Source organism: Pteropus alecto, unplaced genomic scaffold (assembly GCF_000325575.1).
Source record: "Pteropus alecto unplaced genomic scaffold, ASM32557v1 scaffold110, whole genome shotgun sequence".
NCBI lineage: Eukaryota > Metazoa > Chordata > Mammalia > Chiroptera > Pteropodidae > Pteropus > Pteropus alecto.
In genome coordinates this window covers 7,423,164-7,442,760 of record NW_006431920.1, presented here as the reverse complement: position 1 = coordinate 7,442,760, position 19,597 = coordinate 7,423,164, and the positions used below count along the sequence as shown (strand labels likewise).

Genomic DNA, 19,597 nt, shown 5'->3' with positions numbered 1-19,597 from the left:
TTTAGCATTATAGCATGGAAGCAGGTGTTTATGAATAAGATATAATAATTCATGTCACAATGTACTAGCCATCATACTAAGTCCAGAAGTATTATGAAAACATTCCTTTCATTTTTCCAGGTGGGGAGATTCAACCACGCTTCCAGTCGTAGCTGTCAAGCTGCTCCAGGAGACGGCACTGCTGGGAGTATCTCGTGAATTGGTACCCACAGGCCTTTGAACAATATGTAACTCTATCATGTTAGGCAGGAACAAACTCACATAAAATCCAGACTTTTCAGCACTTTTGGAGCATCTGTATGAATATTTCTTATCGTTAATTACCCTCAAAAATATAACGGCCACTAGCAAAAAGGCTATAAATTTAAAAACCTGTTTGGACTCAGGTAAAAACGATGAGCCAGAGCTTTGCTATTCAAAGTGCAATTCTTGGGCAGAAGCATCATTGCCTCCCTAGTGTTTGTTAGAGATGCAGACTCTCAAGCCTTCATAGCTAGCGGCAGTTACACTAGACCTACCGAATCTGAAACTGAATGTTATCAAGAGCTCTAGGTGATGTGAATGCACGTTAGAGTTTGGGAAGCATTGGACAGGGTGCTAATGCTTGTAACAGTAATAGCAAACTTTTACTGAATAGCTATTATGACCTAAACAGCACAAGGCACTTTTAAGATAATCACAACCCTCATAACAGATATCATTAGTATTCTCAATTTACCATTAAGGAATCTGAGTTTTAGATTAATAATGAGTCCCAGATCACAATGATAGTAAGCTGCTTAACTCTAGTGCTGTTATATTCCCAGTGCTTGAAAAAATGCTTTTTAGATAATAAGCACTTGGTATATAGTTAACGAATATAAGCATTCATGAAGCAATAAATGAACGAATTAATGAATAAACAAGTTCAGGTAGCTTAATTTCAAAGCTCACACCATTAACCACGACTCTCTGACTACCTAACACTTTCTCCTCTTCGAGCTCTCTTATTCCAAACTCTATTCTTTTATATGAAATAACAGAAAACTAGGAAAGAACTTTCGAAGTATTTGGAAAAATATGCTATTTTATGTGAGAAAGAATCAGTTTCCCCCAAGGATCATTCTTTCTTGAGAGGACAATCTATGAGCTTTTCTAGTCTAAATTTAGAAAGAAAGAAGTTAACAAAAGGTCACACACTGGTATAGTATTCCTTTACAGAAAGCCCACCATTTCAAATTTACAAAAGCTTTTTACAATATTAATGATTTACAAAATCATTAATTAATTAATCATTTATTAATAATTTACAAAAGCTTTTTACAATATTAATGATTTCAAAAAATTATCTACATGAGAACTAAATTTTAACATATTTCTTTTTCTTCCCAAAAGTACGTATTTCACTTTTAACACTTGACAATTCTTCATATTAAAAAGAAACTTTTTCAAATCAGACATTATTTTAAAACAGACTAAAAAGCTATCTCTGGCTAATCCCATCTACATGGTAGTAAACTGTATAAATGGCCACAAATTCTTCCAGTCTCTGTGCCCATGGTCTTGGATTCATTTCTCCTCAATCTAGCAAAATTACTGGCTTTGGCCACTGAGGTATCTTGCTTAAAAGCACTTGAGCATTAGACATGTTCTCTTGCTGTTGGGAATCTTGCAACCACCATCATGTAATGAAAACCAACCTAGGCTGCTGATGAGAAACCCTTGACGTGTCAGCCCCATGGCCAGGAAACAGACCTGTGAGTGAGACTATTCCAGGTCATCCAGGTACTAGCCTACAAACGGGCTGACTAAACAGGAGTGAGCCCAGCGGAGGTTAGCCAAGCCAGCCCAGACCAGAGGAACCAGGTGACCAACAGAATCATGAAATACACAAATCAGTTATTTTATGTCACTCATTCTTGGGGTAGTTTGTTACATAACAAAAGCTAACTGATAACAGCCACTAAAATCAATTTTTTAAAAAAATGATAGTGTTCATAATTTTAGTCATGCTTTCTACAGTTATACATTTATTTTAAATTATAATTAATACTCTAGGATAAAATATGATGCTAAATGCTAATGTTATCAGCAAAAGGAAGGTTTTGATCTTGGCAGGTTTTATCTACTTTAAAAGCTATTTGAATAATAGGAACTATTCTAGGCTCTGATTCACTTTATAAATAACAGGAATAGTGAAAAATTCAAAGAAAAAGAGCTCATCAAAAAATAGCCTCACTGAATCAGAACCATAACCAAATGACTGGAATACTGTCATATATTAAAATGACCATGTCATATATCAAAATGGCCATCTTCATATTTATAAAGCCATCTTGGGGGAAAAAAGCACAGATGATAATGCTCGTTTAGATTTTTTGCCAAGATTCTATATCTTCAAGATTCTATATAATTGTATTTACCACTAAATCAGTCCTGGTAATACATTTGGAGTTATTAGTTACAGTGATGGCCCTTAGCAACTGTTAATTCAAATGTGGACACACTCATTAGGTTTGGAGGGCTGAGCAATCTTAAAAGGGGTGAGACTATAAATTACCAGTTAACTAGTTAATAAGAGAATAAATCTCATAAATCATGACCATGTAATACTGTGGTATAATGCAGCATGTTGGGAGCTAAAGTTGAACTGTCAGTCAGGGCTTAAATCCTAGCTGTACCATTTAACACTAATAGGCAAGCTATTTAACATCTCAAGGTCTCTGTATCTCCATCTAGGATGAACCACCTTCACAGGGTTAATGTGAAAATTAAATCCATATAATGCATATCTAGAGCTTGGCATGTGGGTGGATGGATGGACTGATAGACCACAAGCACTCTAAAGCCATTATTATTATTATTGTCATCATCATCATCAAGTCACTTCTTAAATACTCACTGGAAAGGTATACGATTTTCCATTAGGAAAAACTACCTCAGCTGCTTCAACCCTGAAAAAATAAAAAAAGGGTCCATAAATTCTAGAAATGTGTATGGTTAATCAATTTTTCACTTGTTCTGCAACTGTAGCCTCAACACTCCAAACTATTCACATTCCAACAGCGCTGCGTGGATTAATCCCTCTCAATACAACATTACCATTCCTTCGCCTGTGGCTCCCATGTCCCTTTGGGTAGCACCCACCTGATACGGTTGTTTCCCAATACTGCAAATTGTGCATCCTCTCTGTGGACTCCTCACCAAGTGAGTGATAAACACAGTCCAGGCTTCAGCAGAGTGGTGTGTTACACAATGGAAACTGACCGACACAACCACTAAAGCACGAATCAATGAAAAAAGCAGCAACTGATATTGCCCATAAAATTTCAGTCCCGCTTTCTACAGTAACACATTTATTTTGAATTATAATTAATATTCTAGAATAAACTATGATGCTGGTATACAGTGAGGGCCATATAGGTCTGTTAAATTTTTTAAAATTACAATAATCTTATTGCTATATATAGGGGATCCTTGCTCTTACATATGCTTCTCTACTCTTGTTTAGCTCTTCCTTTTGCTGTTCCATGTTTACATCCTCAAATTCAATGAGCCTTAAACACAGCTTAAATGTCACTGCCTCCGTAAGACCTGCCTAGATTGCCTCAGGAGGCAGTAATTTGCCCTTACAAACGGCCGGAACATCACTGAAACTTTCAGAGCACTTATCACATTTTATTTTATACATTATTTATGTACATGTCTTAGCTCCTTAAAGAGATTATACTTTCTAGTTATAGGAAAACCATTTTCATCTTTATATTTAGCTCTGCCTTTAGAACAACAGGCCATCGATAAAGGTGCCAAATGAACTTACGTAAATTGATTCTCACAATATTCACTGAACGTGGTGACAATAATATCAAGAACTATTTTTGCCTGCAAAGGAAAAAGACAAATATTATGCTAACCTATAAATATGCATATTATCTCTTCACTCAGATGGAAATGAATAATATCTAATATAATAAGTCCTTAAACATCTTAAAAATGGACCTTTATATAATTCTAAAAAAAGGGAGTGAAATAAACCCAGGCTAATGTTGGCCTGCCCTTATTTTCAGGTGTTCTGCATTTATTCGGTTCTCCTAGAGCTACAATACGTGACTGAGACAAATAAGTTACCTCCTCCCGCCCACTCCCTTGGGTTTACCAGGTTTTGAGAGAGACATATGGCTAACCAGGGCAGTAAACCTTATCAATCTCACGAGTCTCTGCAGCCAGATCTGACTCATGGCTCAGCCCCTTACTAGCAGTCTGACTCTGCAAATTACCTACTGTCTTTGAACCTTAGTTTCATCTGTTAAGAGGGGGTTATAAAGTTCCTACCACATTTAGTTATTATGAAGATTATATATGCGTCTATGTGTGCCCGTGTATGTGTGTATACATGTAACAAACAACGAACAATGCCTGACACATAATGAAGGCCACAGAGATTTGTTAAATTTTAATTGAAAAAAAAAATGCTTAGGAAAAAATACAATAACTTTATTGGGATATATGCTTTGCTTTTATATATACCTCACTCTATATACAAGCTTCAAGAAGACTTCCAAGTTCTGCTAATGCATGAATTTTTTTAAAAAAGTTTTTAATAGGAACATTAACCTGACAATATTTTTCAAGGCAAATATAGTACATAAAGTTATAAATAAAACACCTAACAATGGATGCCAATTCCGCAAGGTATCTGTGAATGTCATTATTGGTCCTACTTCTATACTCCAGCCTTCTCCTGCGATTCAAGTTTACCTTTCTTAAACTGCTCTATGACTTCCTTACTTAACATGTATAAAGAAATCATATGCTGCAGAAAAAAACTTCCATACCAATTCAATCCGCGTTGTGGCTAAAAGTGAATGAATAACTAGTATTCTCCATATTCTAGATATCACTGTGTGCATAAACACTGTATCAATCTGCTAAATAACACTTCTTTATAGACGGTTTGTTTTAAAAAATTTTTTACCAAGTACACAAAGGTACCAAATTACTTAGCGCATAAATTAAGCCAACCAAGATAAATAATTGAAACAGATCACATTACAATACTTATCCCATTCTGTTCTACAGTTAGGCATATGGCTAATTCTCCCACTAGACTATGAGTTCCTTGAAATCAAGAAACATGTTCGTTATTAAATTTGCAGCACTAGGAAGACAGTAGGTGTTCATTAAATATTTGTTGATTGAATGACAAAGTACAGAACACCTGTATCTAATATTCTAAATTTCTAAAATATGTTCCCACATAATCTTGGTCCAGAAGTAAAATCTGTCCTGTCTGACAGCACAAAAAAAAGAAAAAAAGTTTTACTTACCTTAGTAAAGTCAGTTCCTGTGCATTCGATAAATACATTTCTAGTATTTACTGTTATTTTGGAATGATTTCCTACAACAAACATAAAATGACAATAACAAAACTATCAGTTTCAGCAATATAAGTGTACTAAAAAGCTCTAAAAACAAAGTGCATTTTAATTTAAAATACAATATAAACTAACATCTCAAAGTAAGGTGATGTACAACTTTTAAGCCCCATTGCAGGCTAGAAAATAAAAATAAAATAATAACAAGCCTTACTGAGTGCATGCAGTGTGTCAGGTGCTATGTCAAGCTCTTAACAGAGGTTGCTTCATCTCATCTTCACCATGACTCTGTGTCAGAGCTGTCGGCAGGACAACTAAGATTCAGAGATTAAGCTCACTGACCACGATCACAGGTATTAAGAAGCAGGGATAGTAAGACTTGGACCTGGATCTGGCTAACTCTGAAGCCCAGGTTCTTAGCCACTATAGCTGCTGAAGTCTAAGATCTTGAGACGACAAAGACTCTCCTTCCAATCATGAATCAACTAATCGCCCTGCTCACCTCTAGAAAAGCAAATACCTACGGCTTCGACATCATTAAATCGTATAAACACATTCATGTTTCCTTATCAAAAAGACTTCAGAAAGGAGTTAAGAGGGTAAAATTCAGTTTGAAAGCTTTAGTTTAACTATAAAATAACAGCAGGCAAAACAGAATTTGACTTTGACTTTAACCAAGTGAATTACCTGCTGAAACCTAAACATCAAAACCCTTTGGATGAATATAACAGAATCCAGAGACCAGCATCAGAAAGTATTTATAAACTTACACATATTTAGGCATTTATAAATTGTAAAAAAATCCCAAGTAAAATGTTGTTAAATAAATGAATAAAAAGAACCATTACAATAAAATCTACAAAAGACTTGAGATTCTCAGATTGAGTTATTTAATTCAGCCAAGTCTATTGAGAATTCTACAGAAATGCTGAAGAATGAAAAGAGACAGCAAAAAATCTGATGCTTAAGCGATAACTCACCATTGATGATTGGAGGCATTGAAAGGATAACACCATTGCTATCACAGATAACTGGGTACAGGGGTTTATTTTCAATGATATGTAAGTAATGTTTAAGGTGATTGTCATTCTGAAAGAAATTAAGTCAAACGAAATTAGTTTTTTATTTCTATCAATGCAATTAGTTTACCTAGTATAAAAAAATGGGGGAGGGGCAAGGAAACCAAACAGCTCCAAATTATAGAAAGTTCTAAGTTTATAAAAGTTTCTAACATGAATTAATATCTCAATATCCTCATACAGCCTCATCTCCTACTGGAGAGAGATGAGAACACAATTGAGCTATTTTTCAAAAGTGAAAATAAATTTGCACTGGTAAGGCTGAATCATCTCAAATAAAACACACTATCACAAAAACTATTCAGATAAATCAGAAGAAATCACTGGCAAAGGCCAAGGAAAACAGCTACTTTTTTCAAATGCTACCCACTACTTTTATTCATTATGTGCAATTTAAAGTGACTACTGAATTCATTTTCACTGCTGAACTCTAAAATGATAATATGAGAGTTAGGCACTCTGTAATAGTTCCCCCCTCCACAAAACTGGCTAAACTTATTGTTCTTTATCCTTGCATCGTATCCAAATAAATATTACAATGTGGTATGGTCTACTTCAGTGGGTCTCAATCCTGGCTGTACATTAAAATCGTCAAAGAGGATAAAAACGTAATAATAAACAAAACAAAACTACTTCCAGCCTCTCTTTAGATCAAATAATCAGTATCTCTGGGTTAGAGCTCAGACATTGCTTTTTTTTTTTTTTAAAGCACTCATTACATTTCTCTAATTCCAAGAACTGACTTTGAAGAAATTTCATGATTTATGTAGAGCTACTGCATGATATAAAAGAACACTTACCTTGTATATGTTCATCAGTTCACAGGCTGTATACTCCTTCGTCTTATTTAGAGGCTTAAATCTGATATCAGAAGGTCGCTTCGCAGTATAAGTAAATGGGCCTGACAAAGTGTCCAAATCATGGGTACCAATAGCAACCAATGCTCTTTTCCTAAATGATGAGAGGGAGAAAGAGACATAGAAAAGAAGATTTGACTATTCCAAAGCAGAAATTCTAAAGATAACACAGACTATAGGTTTTTAAAAATTATTTTTAGACACTTCCCTAAAATTGCCTGTTGCTGTATGACAACTTTAGGGGAATATAAGCAACATATTCTCACAACCATCAAAAGCAATGAGAAATTACAAAGCTACTAAAAACATTATTTCAGTAGCTGAAGTGTATTCCTTGCCACTATGCTTTCCTAAGTAATGTTACTTAATGTTTTCAAGGTCAACATTCCCTCTACCTTTTTCTAACCTTATTTCCCCTTAGTGTCCTCAAGTAAACATAAACTTTTTATTAAAGTACCGAATTGCTTTATTTTTTGGCTTTTCTGTATTTTCCTAAATTTTCTGTCACACAGCTGTATTGCCTTAATAATGGAGAAAAATTACTTTTAAGAACTGTAAATTACATTTAAAGTTTAAAGTGCAGGGAAAGTTCAAAAGCTATTAATGTCATTTGTTTTGCACTTTATCTGCCAAGGATTTAAGGTATTTTAGGAATTTATAAGTAACAAATTAGGAGAGAAAAAAATAGAAGCAGGGGTGTAAAACAGAGCCAGGAATGATGTTAATACTCAATTATAATCTAAAGGTCCACAATCTTATAGAGAGGTTCACAAATTTGGCTCTAAACTTTCCATCAGACAATTCGAAAAGAGAAACTTGGTCAGAGTTTAATGTTCTTAAGATGTCATAAATTGGTTTTAGATGTATGTGCACATACATTTGCATATTTATGCATAACCACATATACATACCAAACAAATGAATTGCATTAGTGATCAAGGATTTTATTAAAATCTGTTATATGAACTATGAAATAGTTTTTAAAATTTGCAGGAAACCAATATTGTAGGAAACCAATATCTAAGGCCAGTGACTAAACCTTTAATAAATATAGTTGAATTGAATAATATTGTTGACAAGAATCAGAAAAAAAGTGTTACTTTACCCAATGAGTTACAGGCTTATGGAAGGTAACCCCAGAACTACCATAGGTTGAAAAATATACATGGTTTGTTCAGTTTAGATAAATTAACAATGGACAAATCCATGAGTAAGAAAGTCTATGCTTTCTTAGGTATTAATAATGGTCTCTTAATCCTAAAACAATACCTCAAAATATCACCAAATTTCAACTTCAAACCAATCGCAAAAAAAATTCCAGATGAATCAAAGAGCTATGCATTTTGAAAAACAAGAGACAAATATACACACACACAAAAGAAACCATAAAAATTATTTGAAGAAAATATAGGATAACAATGCTTAAAGCTCTGGAATAAGATGCCCCTTCTTAAGCTAGACACAAAACAGAGTTCACATAAGAAGACTGATAAATAATAAATGTGACTAGCCAAATTGAAAACACATATCCAAAAACCCCCAACGCCAAAAGACACACTGATAGAAAAGCTTTACTATATATATATATATAGAAAAATGATTACTATCCCAAATATACATATAGCTATGAAAACTAAAAATAGTTAAAATCAAGATTTTACTTATTACACTGACAAAAAATTTAAAGCACTGGTCTGAAAAGGCAGCAGGTGAAAACTGAAAGGACTGGTAGCAAATTCAGGGGCTGCCAACTGCAGAGGTCTCATCCAGCCAAGTGTTTCAAGCCTGAGTCTAGCCAAATACTCAAGCCTTTGCCTGCAAGAACAAGACCACGCCTCTGAGAAACAGAACACAATCAGGAGCATCTTCTATAACGCAGTCAAAAAGCAGTGGACGTGGGAAGAAACAGAGATTGACTCATACTCCAAACAAAACCTGTGCACAAAAATCAGTGCTAAGGTCACCCAGGTTTTCAAATCACCAGATTTCAAAAGTGCTAGGACAAAACAAAAAAAAATTGTTCAAGAATTATGGGAAAAGTTGACACAAAATGAAAATATAAGGAAGTTATCAGCAGAAAAAGAGCAACTTTTAAAAAAAGAACCAAATGGATTCTAGAGATGAAAAGTACAATAACTGAAGCAAAAAGTTCAGTGGATATTTCCGGCCAAGATGGAGTAACAGAGACTGGACTTACTCTCCTGCCTGAAACAACCATTAAAGGTGCAAAATATATAAAACAATGGTTTTCATGGCCGGCACTGGATATTAGGCAATGAAGGGCAGCAATTTCTGAGAGACAGGAAACAAGTGAGGTGAGCCCCAGATTGCCCCAGTTTACTGCCTGAAAGGGTCTCCAAGTTGCAGGGCAGGAAAGGTGGGAGAAGGTAGCTGGAGCCCAGAGGACTCCCTGGCTTAAAGAGACAGAGCTGAGGGAGACTAAGAGGGCCAGAGTTCAACGGACAGAGTACTGCGGGGAGAGCTACAGAGGGAGTGAGCTCTGGAGCTCCGTGGAGGGGCCCCCTCAAGCATTCAGCTGAGTACCGATGGGCACGTGCACGTGCGTGTGAAGAGACACCCCGAGGCAACAGGGAAGAGCCATCCAAGGGAACTAGGAGGAACACTGCTGTCCAAACAGAAAGAAAACCCACTGCTCAGTGGCCATGCGTAAAGTAGGCACAAAGGACCTGCCTCGGTCATAGCAACTAATTAGCCCTAATTAGCAACTAATTAGCCCTACAGAGATTATTGTTCAATCAGTGAAAAACTGAAAAACAGAGGGGAAAAAAAAGCAAAGAAAAGTCAATGTAGCAAATGCTGGTTCTTTGAAAAGATCAATATAAATCGATAAAACTTAGCCACTTTTTTCAAGGGAAAAAATCTTTCCCTTTTTTCAAGGGAAAAAAAGACACAGAATGAAAAAGGTGATATCACTGCAGGTACTACAGATATTAAAAGGATAACCAGAGAACATTACAAAAACTTTATGCCGATAAATGCTATAACTTAGAGTAAATGAATATATTTCTTGAAAAACACAAACTTCCGAAGTTCACTCACAAGACTGATTAGGATTTACTGGCAGATAAGGACTCTGGCACACAGAGTACTAGGATGTGATTTATTCCTCCCCTTTGGAAAAGCTCACGATTTCCAAATCTACCAAATAAAACAGAGCTTAAAGTTAAATTAAGTGAGGAAATGCCTTGTGACTTAGGTAAAAATGAATTTTTCAAAGAAAGTATGTCCAGAGCAGATACCGTGGTTCGATCACTTCCTCGCTATACCTCTCCTTGTTAGGAATCTTACACACGGGAGATGGTGTATATAGCAAAGTCAAAGACACAATAAAAGTCATTTAAAAGTCTTGAGTTGTAGCAATTTATAATAATACTCAAAAACTCAGTGTAAGCTAAAAAAAATTTTTCCATTTTAAAATGACAGCTCATACCTCAAATTACCATGGTTTAGTATTTATTAGTATAAACCACTACTAACAAACAAAACCAAGAAAATCTCTAGGACTAGATATTTCTTCTCTATATAGCATTTAAACCCTATCTCTCATTCCTCCATGCATACACTATTTGTAAGCAGTAACAAATAGCTGTCTGGTAAAGCAAATTTAAACTCTTGTTACTCTCACGTTATTATTATTCCAGAAAGGTTTTGAAGAAAAATCTGTAGACAAAGAAGAAAGGAAGAAGGGAGGGAAACAGGAAGGGAAAGAAAAAGGATACAGAGAGGGGAGAGACAAAGGGATGGGAGGCGCTGGGTGGCGGGGGAGAGAGGCAAGGAGAAAAGAAGATGCAACCACAAACCTGCAAATGTTCTGATGTAATTTCTCTTGAAGTTCGATGAAGCTGTCATATCGATCTTTTGTAAACTTTATATTTCGGAGAACCGCTGCTACAGCATAAGGGCGTATTTTAGCTGTCTAAAATTCATCATGTCATTAGAGATGGCAAATATGAAGCTTTTCTTTGTAATAATATTTTGTAATAGAAAGTTAGCTGCACTCGATAACTGTCACGCATTTTCATTCAAACAAGTATATATTCATTCATCCAACAAGTAATGAAATACAGTGGTGACGAGAGACAAAGTCACTGTCCTAATGGAATTTATATTTCAGTAAGATGTCTGAAAATTTACTAAATAATTGAGAAAAAAATTAATCTTTAAGTAGTTTGCTTATACTTGATTTTTTTTTTTAACCAAAATAACCTCTCCTTATATTTTTTCTTCTCAATTCTATTACTAAACCACAATTGTATCTCTTAAATAAACATTTGGATGTTATTTTCCAAAATTATTCATGGAAAACAGATGTCTTTGTTCTCTTTCATTTCTTGGTAAAAACAAATTGACAATTTTTAAGAGCTAGAGGTTAAATATACATCCATTTTAGCAAACGATCAAAGAAATTACACTGGGTCAGCTTTGTTCTTTTTTTCCTCCCCACGTTATAGACATACACAAAAGAGATTGTTTTCAGAAGGAAAATGAGATTTCATCCTTATTACCTCTTCTGTGATGATCAATTTCTGGATTTCCCCAATAGGCATTACTCGTTTATACACTGGAGCCTTTATCCTACAACAAATTAAAACAAATGTGCTCGTTATTAAACAAAACATTTGATTAACTATACTCTCTTCTGGGTATAGAAAGTAAAAAAAAAAAAAATGAACAGAACTAAAACAATCGATTGAAGTTACACCAAATCAAATTTGAACTGAGTATCAAAAAAAAACAAAAACTAACTTTCTAACATTTAAAGTTGCCCCAAAACAGTACAGAATGTCTCAGGTAATGAGAGTCCTATCACTGGAAGTCTCAGCAAGAAGCTAGAAAACCATTAACTAAGCAACTGTATGAGGAACACTGAAACATCAGCTGAGGTTTAAACGATGGTAAAGTTTTATTCCAAGGACGAGATTCTGAACTCCTAAGAAAAACAGGGTTAAAGATACAGATCTGGACCTAACTGAATCAGGATATTCAAGGGAAAGGCTTGGTAAATGTACAGTTTGAAGGCACAGTCCAGGTAATTCTTATGAGGAGTCGAGTGTTTCTCAAACTTCAATGTGCTTACAATCGACGAGGGAAGCTGTTAAGCCACAAATCCTGATTCAATAGGTCTTGGGTGGAAGCTGAGATCTACACTGCTAATAAGCTCCCAGGTAAAGCAGATGATGCTGGTCCTTGGATCATACTTTGAATAGCAAAGGTTTTAAGTCACTTTCCTAATTGTCTGATCATAAAAGTCACAGACATGCCGTTAGAAATTTTAATCAGGCAGCTTTGGAAACACTCTAAGGGAATGTCTCTAAACCTAAAATATAAGCATCTGATTATATTATACCAACTGATTATTACACCAACTCGGTCAACCCCCCAAATTTTAACCACCTTAACCACTTATTCGCTTTAATATATTCATTACTTTCCATATCTATTACATGAAGGGTTAGAAGCAAACTTAAAATCTTCAATATAAATTAAGAGATTGAAACTAGAAAGGCCAATGAACTTGCCCAAGACTAAACGACCATTGTTAAGATCTTCAGTTTTCCGATGAGAAAGCTCCACCCAAGCGTCCTTAGAAATCTTAAGAAAACAGCGTATAAAGTTTTGTCACCTCCACTTTTCCTCCCAAACTTTAATTAATCCAATGAACCATCTATTCCAATTGGGTTACTCAGGGAACTCACATGAACCCACTAAAGAATTTTTTTAAAGTCATAAAATCGTTAACCACTCCATTTAAAAATATGCTCCCTAAATGAAAGGCTATGACTCAATACTCTCAGTTTCAAATGGCTACATTCTACATGAATCTCACCCTCCAGTCACCCCTCTGTGCAGACCAGAGCTGTGCACCTGTCCAACGAGGTTTCTTCTAGAAACGTAAATAGAGTTGCTGAAGAAATCTAGCTTGGCAGAGTATTTAATAAATATATTACCTTACCTTTCTTTAAAGACTTGAAGTCCTCGAACCAATCCTTCCAGACACAGGAGATCATATCTATTAGCGGGGACGTCAATTTTGTAAAGAACAACATCAGATGCCCCCTGTGCTTTTTCATTACCTTGTTCCTTACTTATAATTTCCTTCTCAGAAGTCTAAAACAAGCACAAAAAATAAAGTAAAACCAAATAAATTCTTTTGAAAAAGTAGTGGTCAGCCCTTTAAAGCACTAACTATATTATACATGTTCTTTTCTGCAAAAGAACACAAGTTTATTATATCTACAGGAAAAATAACAGAAATGACTTTTACTGAGTTCAGACGGCTAGGATCTTCATTCACTCCAGAACACCACAAATCCTTCTAAAGCGAGGGTCAGCAAATGATGGCCCATGGCCAAATCATGCCTGCCACTTGTTTTTGGAAATAAAGTTTTACTGGAACATCGCCAGGCCCATCTGTTTACATATTATCTTTTGTTACTTACACATTGCAACGGCTGAGTTTTAACAGAGACTATACAGCCTACAAAGCTTATCATCTGGCCCTTTAAGTAGTTTGCCCATCCCTGATACAGAAGGAAATGAAACCACCGCTAAGAACACAGGGCAACAACATTAAAAACAAAAGTGTCACTGAGGTAAAGTAAAGATGATTCACCAACTAAAAGAAATACAACTTCTTATAAGGCAATGACTCTAAAAGCTAATTCCTGTGAGCACCCAAGCCTAGGAGCAACATGAGAATGAGAGTAATCACATAGAAACAAAAACACCTGAGGAGACCATAAGCTCTGGTGTAAATCAGAAGGGATTATCGGTACAATGGGAAGCAATGTCGTGACAGCAAAGATATAGAGCAGCAAGAATGAAGGCAACCGAGAAATATTACTAAACTAATAATTTTTAATACAGTGGCAAAAAGTTTTGAATATCGGAATCACCACATTATAGCAGAGAATAATAACGGACTGTCTTAAATATAACTATGAAGTTAAAGTCTTTCTTATGTTTACTACAGCAGGGAACTAAAATATATATTTAAATTTTTTTCAATCGAAATGCTCAAAAGTTACATTCCAATTGTTAATGCTACAATTAATTAATGTTACAAATTAATTGTCTACAAACTTATGCAGAACTCCCACTATTTCTACCACCTATAACCTGCTAAAGTAACTGATGGAGTGCTATCAAAATATGCAATGGCTTTTGTTTTACATGATGTCCTCCCACTGCCACAATATGAGCAGTTCAAATTATTGCCCAAATAAAGAATTATAGTCAACACCTGCACAGGAAATTCATTTTAGTCAGTAAGCATTACGCACCCAAGTCACCCCTAAGGAACCACAGAGGTCCAGACGAGGCTGGGACCGTGCAAAGCTGTGCTGGGCTCCATGAAACATCTATGATGGGCTTCTCAAACTTGGGAGGCATATTTTTAAAATTACAGAGGATGAAAAAAAATAAAAGCAAAAGAGCAGAATGAGGAGGAGGTGGGGGAAAAAGGGGAGGGAACAGGAGGGAAGAAAAGAGATGGCGGAATGAGAGAATGACATGAGAGGAGGAAGCAGCATTAGAATTTAGAGTTCAGTCACAGGGGTCAATAAAATTGCCATTCTTTAGCAAAGAAAGATGAGTCACTGCATAGGGGATGCTGGACTTCAGGAGGGAACTCTAAAAGAAGGGGAGAAAATGTGGTAACCAGGGAAATGAAGGTATCTGAATAGAAAATGGCCTAATCCCTTTGCAAAAAAGACACTGCAACTTAAATCTTTCATTTTCAGCATCTCGATTCATGCAAAAACCGTATGTGAGGAATGGGTTTGTCAGTGCTAACAAAAACCTTATACAAATCAAAGACCACAGAAATTTCAGAGCCAGGAGAGCTCTACAGGAATCATATAATCCAAACCCCTTATTTCACAGATGGAAAGGAGGCCCAGACAGCCAGTGTGATTGTCCAAGCCAGTAAATGTGGGAGCTCAAATGATTACTCAAGTTTTCTGATACCCAGACCAATACCCTTAGGTATCACACATCCTCGAACATAATTTTGAGGTCTAATAAAATTATTAATAGCAACTTATGAATATAATGTACAGAAATCTCAGCCAACTTGTCAAGCATACAGATGCTCAATATAAAAAAAAACTTCTATAATATTAGTATGCGGCAGAAACAAGGCCAAAGTACATATTTGTCAGCCTGAAGATTTTTTAGCCTTATAGTTTATAAAACATTGAATAGATGAAGATAAAAGGCTTAAGAAAAAAATAAAACTAATTACGAGACAAACATAAACTCATCTTTTTAGTTATAAGTACAGTGTCTTTAATACATAATCATTACTAGTTAAGCTATTTTGCAAATAAGGCTTTTTAAGTATTTTAATCATCACACAATCAAAAGACTAGGAAAACACTTCATAATCATTTTTATAGGCAATTCTTCAAAAAATAAGATTATTTTACAAGACTACTGTATATAGTAATGAATTAGGAATAAATTAACACCAAAAAGAAAAGGAGGAAGGTGGGAGCAGGGGACAGACGAAGTGAAGGAGGGGGAGACAGTGACTCTGGCTGCAGCAACATTTCCACTGCTCTCAGGCCCCTTTCCATGTGGTTACCCTGCAGTAAGGCCCCTCACTCTGATTCTAGAGTTACCTAGATGGTCTGTCTACCCGTCTCCACAGCACCAGCCTGAGACCTTGAGGTGACTGCACACAGAATGAGGCAGGAACTCCTTTTGAGATTTTAAGCAAAGCAAGACACTCTCAAGACCAGAGCTTAGCCCCTTAACACAGAGAACACAGAAATCCCCACGGCCCACAAGTGTTTCACCTTTAACTATGAGGTAACAAAGATAAACTATATAGTAAACCTCTGAAAAATGTGCTTATGTGCGGAATATTTGAAAAATAAATATACAATACATACGATTTCATCAAGTTCCAGACCAAATTCAAAACATAGTTCATCAAATTCTTCGTCAGCTAGAAAAAAAGAGATTGCTAATTTTAATCTGATCAGCATAAATGTATATAAATTGCAGTTTCTTATTGCCTCGCCCCAAGAATTCTAAATATCAGCCATCCTGTATCACCATTATAAACAAAAAAAAGCTTAAACAAAAAAGTATGAAAATAAGAAAAAAAACCCATAAATTAAAGACCTAATATATCTAATATCACCTATAGAATTAGGTTACATCTACTGGGAATTTTATATTTACTTAGAAGAAAAACAACTTATTAAGCAGGGATCGAATGTAAAGTAAGCTCCAAATCACAGATCCAACACAATGAAATAACATCATATAAATCCTATTATTTGAAATTCTCTGAGGTGGCTTTGGAGCCAGGCCAATGAGTCTGAATTCTGACTATGCCACTTACTAGTTCTGAGAGCTTGGCATTTCATGTAAACTTTCTAATTCCTATGCCTCATCCATAAAGTGAATCAAAATTCCTCATCCATAAGTAGCATTTTACAGTCATTTATTTATATAGCATGCCAACTGTTGGAAAGATTTAAATGAGTTCATACAGATAATGGGCCTGGCATAGTGCCCTGAAAAGTAGTAGGTCTGCAATAAAACAGTTCTCTTTCTCATTTTTAAATTTTGTTCTACTTTGCTTTGCTACTCAGTACAGCATTTTCAGGATCTTCTCATTACCAAAAATCAAACACAAACCATCACTACCAGTATAGTCAAGTGAAAAGCTGGTCTTAAGATTCCTGATCCCGACACCAACCTTCAATTTAATAAACATTTGTTGAACACCTACTATATGCAAGCCACTGCACTATGTGCCAGGGCTGCAAAGATAAATAAAACAGAATTCCTGCGTTAATTACTTCCTACTCTAATAAAGAAACCAGACATGTAAACATAGTTGAGTGCAAGGTACAGAGGTGGCACAAAGAAAGTAATCAGCTCCACTTGGGGTCAACTAAATCCTCATGGAAAGGATGAGTTCATTAGTCAAAGATCGTGGGGAGTGAGATAACAGTATGGCACAGTATGTGGAAAGTTCAATATGGATGAAACATTAAAATTCACGTTAGGAAGAGATACAAGGAACAATGAGGCAGAACTCAAGTCATGAGAAGCCAAGGGATTTGCCCTCTCTCCTGCCTGCAAGCAATGGGCAGTTAAACTGAAGGATTTTCAGCTGAGCAAAAAGCATGATTACATCTGCATTTTAAAGAATGGTGACAAGGTATACGTCTAATCGCTATTGTTGTACACCTGAAACTAATATAATATTGTATGTCAACTGTAATTGAACAAAAATTTTTTAAAAAGGGATGGTGGCAGGGTGGCGGATGGACTGGATCAAGGATCTACTCCAACAAGTAAAATACACTGAGAACTTGGTTAAAGCAGAAATCTGTAAGACTCAGTGACTGAATGGGAGCTGGGCACCGTGAGAGAGCAGGAGCCTAAATGAGTCCTAGGTCTCTGGTGGGGGTACCCGTGACTGAGGCAGGAAAAAAGAGGCCCCAGGAATCCCTGCCTCCTGGTATTCATATCCTTGTGTGAACTGAGGTCTGAAGCAACCACATGAGTGAGCTGGGAGCACATTCTCCAGCAAAGCCTTGAGCCCAGCTGACAGCTCGACTACAACACGGTGAGAGACTCGAACCAGAACCACCCAGCTAAGCCACCCCTCGATTCCTACCTCTCAAAAACTGCGTGAAATAACAAAGGCCTGTTGTTTCACACGCCTAAGTGCTGGAGTAATTTGTTATACGGCAACAGATAATACAGACTTTAGTCCCTGGAAGTGGAGAGCTGCCATAACAAAACATGGGGGAAACACGGGAATAGCTATGGGAACAGGAAGTGGTCTTTGAGAGGGTAGATGAAAACCCCAGTTCCCATACGGTTCTTAATACATTCAACCAGTTACACTCGGGATGCAACCCAGGGCTCTATCCTTAATCTGTCCCCTGGTACCAGGGACGCAGTAAGCGCTCCATGCGAGATCCCTGAACGAACTACATACAGGGCGAGCCAGGCATGTGCGGGTGATGCAAAGGCTGCCGCAGGGAAACCGGTCCCTAGAGGCTACGTTAATCAGCCCAGGCCCGCCGCTCCGGGAGTCAGCACCCTCCCTTCGCGACCGCCTGAGGCCAAAACATGCCGGGCTGCATGATCGTTGCCCTTTTCGGAGGTGGGGGTGGGGGTGGGGACGGTCCCAGCCGCCGAGGAGAGCCACAATGCTCAGGCTATGCGGCCGACACTCACTGTAGGTCCGACCCAGGGCTTGGAAAAGGAGATCGCGCTTCACGCTGACAGTCGGCATGGCGAGTCGGGCCCACTGCGCCTGCGCGGCGAGCGGGCCAGCGCTCAGAGACAGGAGACTTACAGGACCCGGCCCTTCCCGTGTGGGCTGTCTTGAATATTGCCAGTCTGCTTCCAACCGCTTCTCCTTTCGTTTTTCATCTGAACGCAAGTAAATTCCACTATTAAACTTAGTAAATCTAACTGCATTGGGTGAATAACCTACAGGCTGGTAAAGGAGACAGAATTTAATAGAATATGCTATGATTTGATGGTCAATGGGAAGGACAGACCGTGAAGGCTCTGACGTCTCTGACGCACTACGGCGGATGACGCCAAACTAGCGGGCGGGGCAAGAGGGGCGGGCGCGTAGTAGGGGGCCGGGCTTCGAGGTGACGAACCCTCGCGGGGCGGTGGTGAGACTGAGAGTGGGCGGGTCCGAGGCTGCCAGGAGACAAGCATGTGCAAATCTGGAAACAGGAAAAACTGTTACATTGAGTAAAGCTCTCTAAGGCCATTTAGGTGAGAGGCCAGTAGCTAGGTTGGATTAGGCCTCCCTTACTGCCAGTCAAGCAGTTTTTCATTTTATTAGCTTCCCTCTATGGCTAAAGGAAGTCACTTCCCAGTGCCCAACATAATAGATTGTCAGAGGCAATCTATGGCAAACATCTCCAATGTCAAGTAAAACTCTTTTCACAAATTGGTATTCAGTATTCAGTTAATGAATAAAAGATTTCCTGAATTATTGCATGCTGACCTGCTCTCCTCTGAGCGTTCCAAAAAGTTCTGTGGCCTCTGAACTGCAATTTCCTTGTCTATAAAAGTTAATAATACACACCTTAGAGAATTATTATAAGGATTAGAAACAGTACTCATAAATGACTAGTATAGTTCTTTGTCATCGGTCTTGAAAACTAGGAAGCTGTAATTATTGTTATCTATCCCATTATTGGGTTTCCTGACTACGCCTGAACCAGCTATTCTCAGACTATCCAGGGGCATACTCCTCCCCCACTAGCTCCAGCTCATCCATCCT

The 19,597-nt window shown here is 37.1% G+C and overlaps 1 protein-coding gene across 1 annotated transcript in view; it reads right to left on the bottom strand.

The window, feature by feature from the left end:
* Positions 1-18,860, bottom strand: part of FARSB (phenylalanyl-tRNA synthetase subunit beta) — a 58,765-nt gene extending 39,905 nt beyond the window's left edge. The window contains exons 1-10 of the mRNA XM_006906671.3: positions 18,526-18,860; positions 16,209-16,264; positions 13,265-13,419; positions 11,817-11,886; positions 11,112-11,227; positions 7,234-7,384; positions 6,335-6,443; positions 5,307-5,377; positions 3,800-3,861; positions 2,882-2,933 (exon numbers count right to left, since the gene is read on the bottom strand). Coding sequence (XP_006906733.1) covers positions 2,882-2,933; positions 3,800-3,861; positions 5,307-5,377; positions 6,335-6,443; positions 7,234-7,384; positions 11,112-11,227; positions 11,817-11,886; positions 13,265-13,419; positions 16,209-16,264; positions 18,526-18,583 — 900 coding nt within the window. The 5' untranslated portion in view covers positions 18,584-18,860. The remainder of the gene's footprint in view (positions 1-2,881; positions 2,934-3,799; positions 3,862-5,306; positions 5,378-6,334; positions 6,444-7,233; positions 7,385-11,111; positions 11,228-11,816; positions 11,887-13,264; positions 13,420-16,208; positions 16,265-18,525) is intronic.
* Between the last annotated feature and the right edge of the window lie 737 nt (positions 18,861-19,597).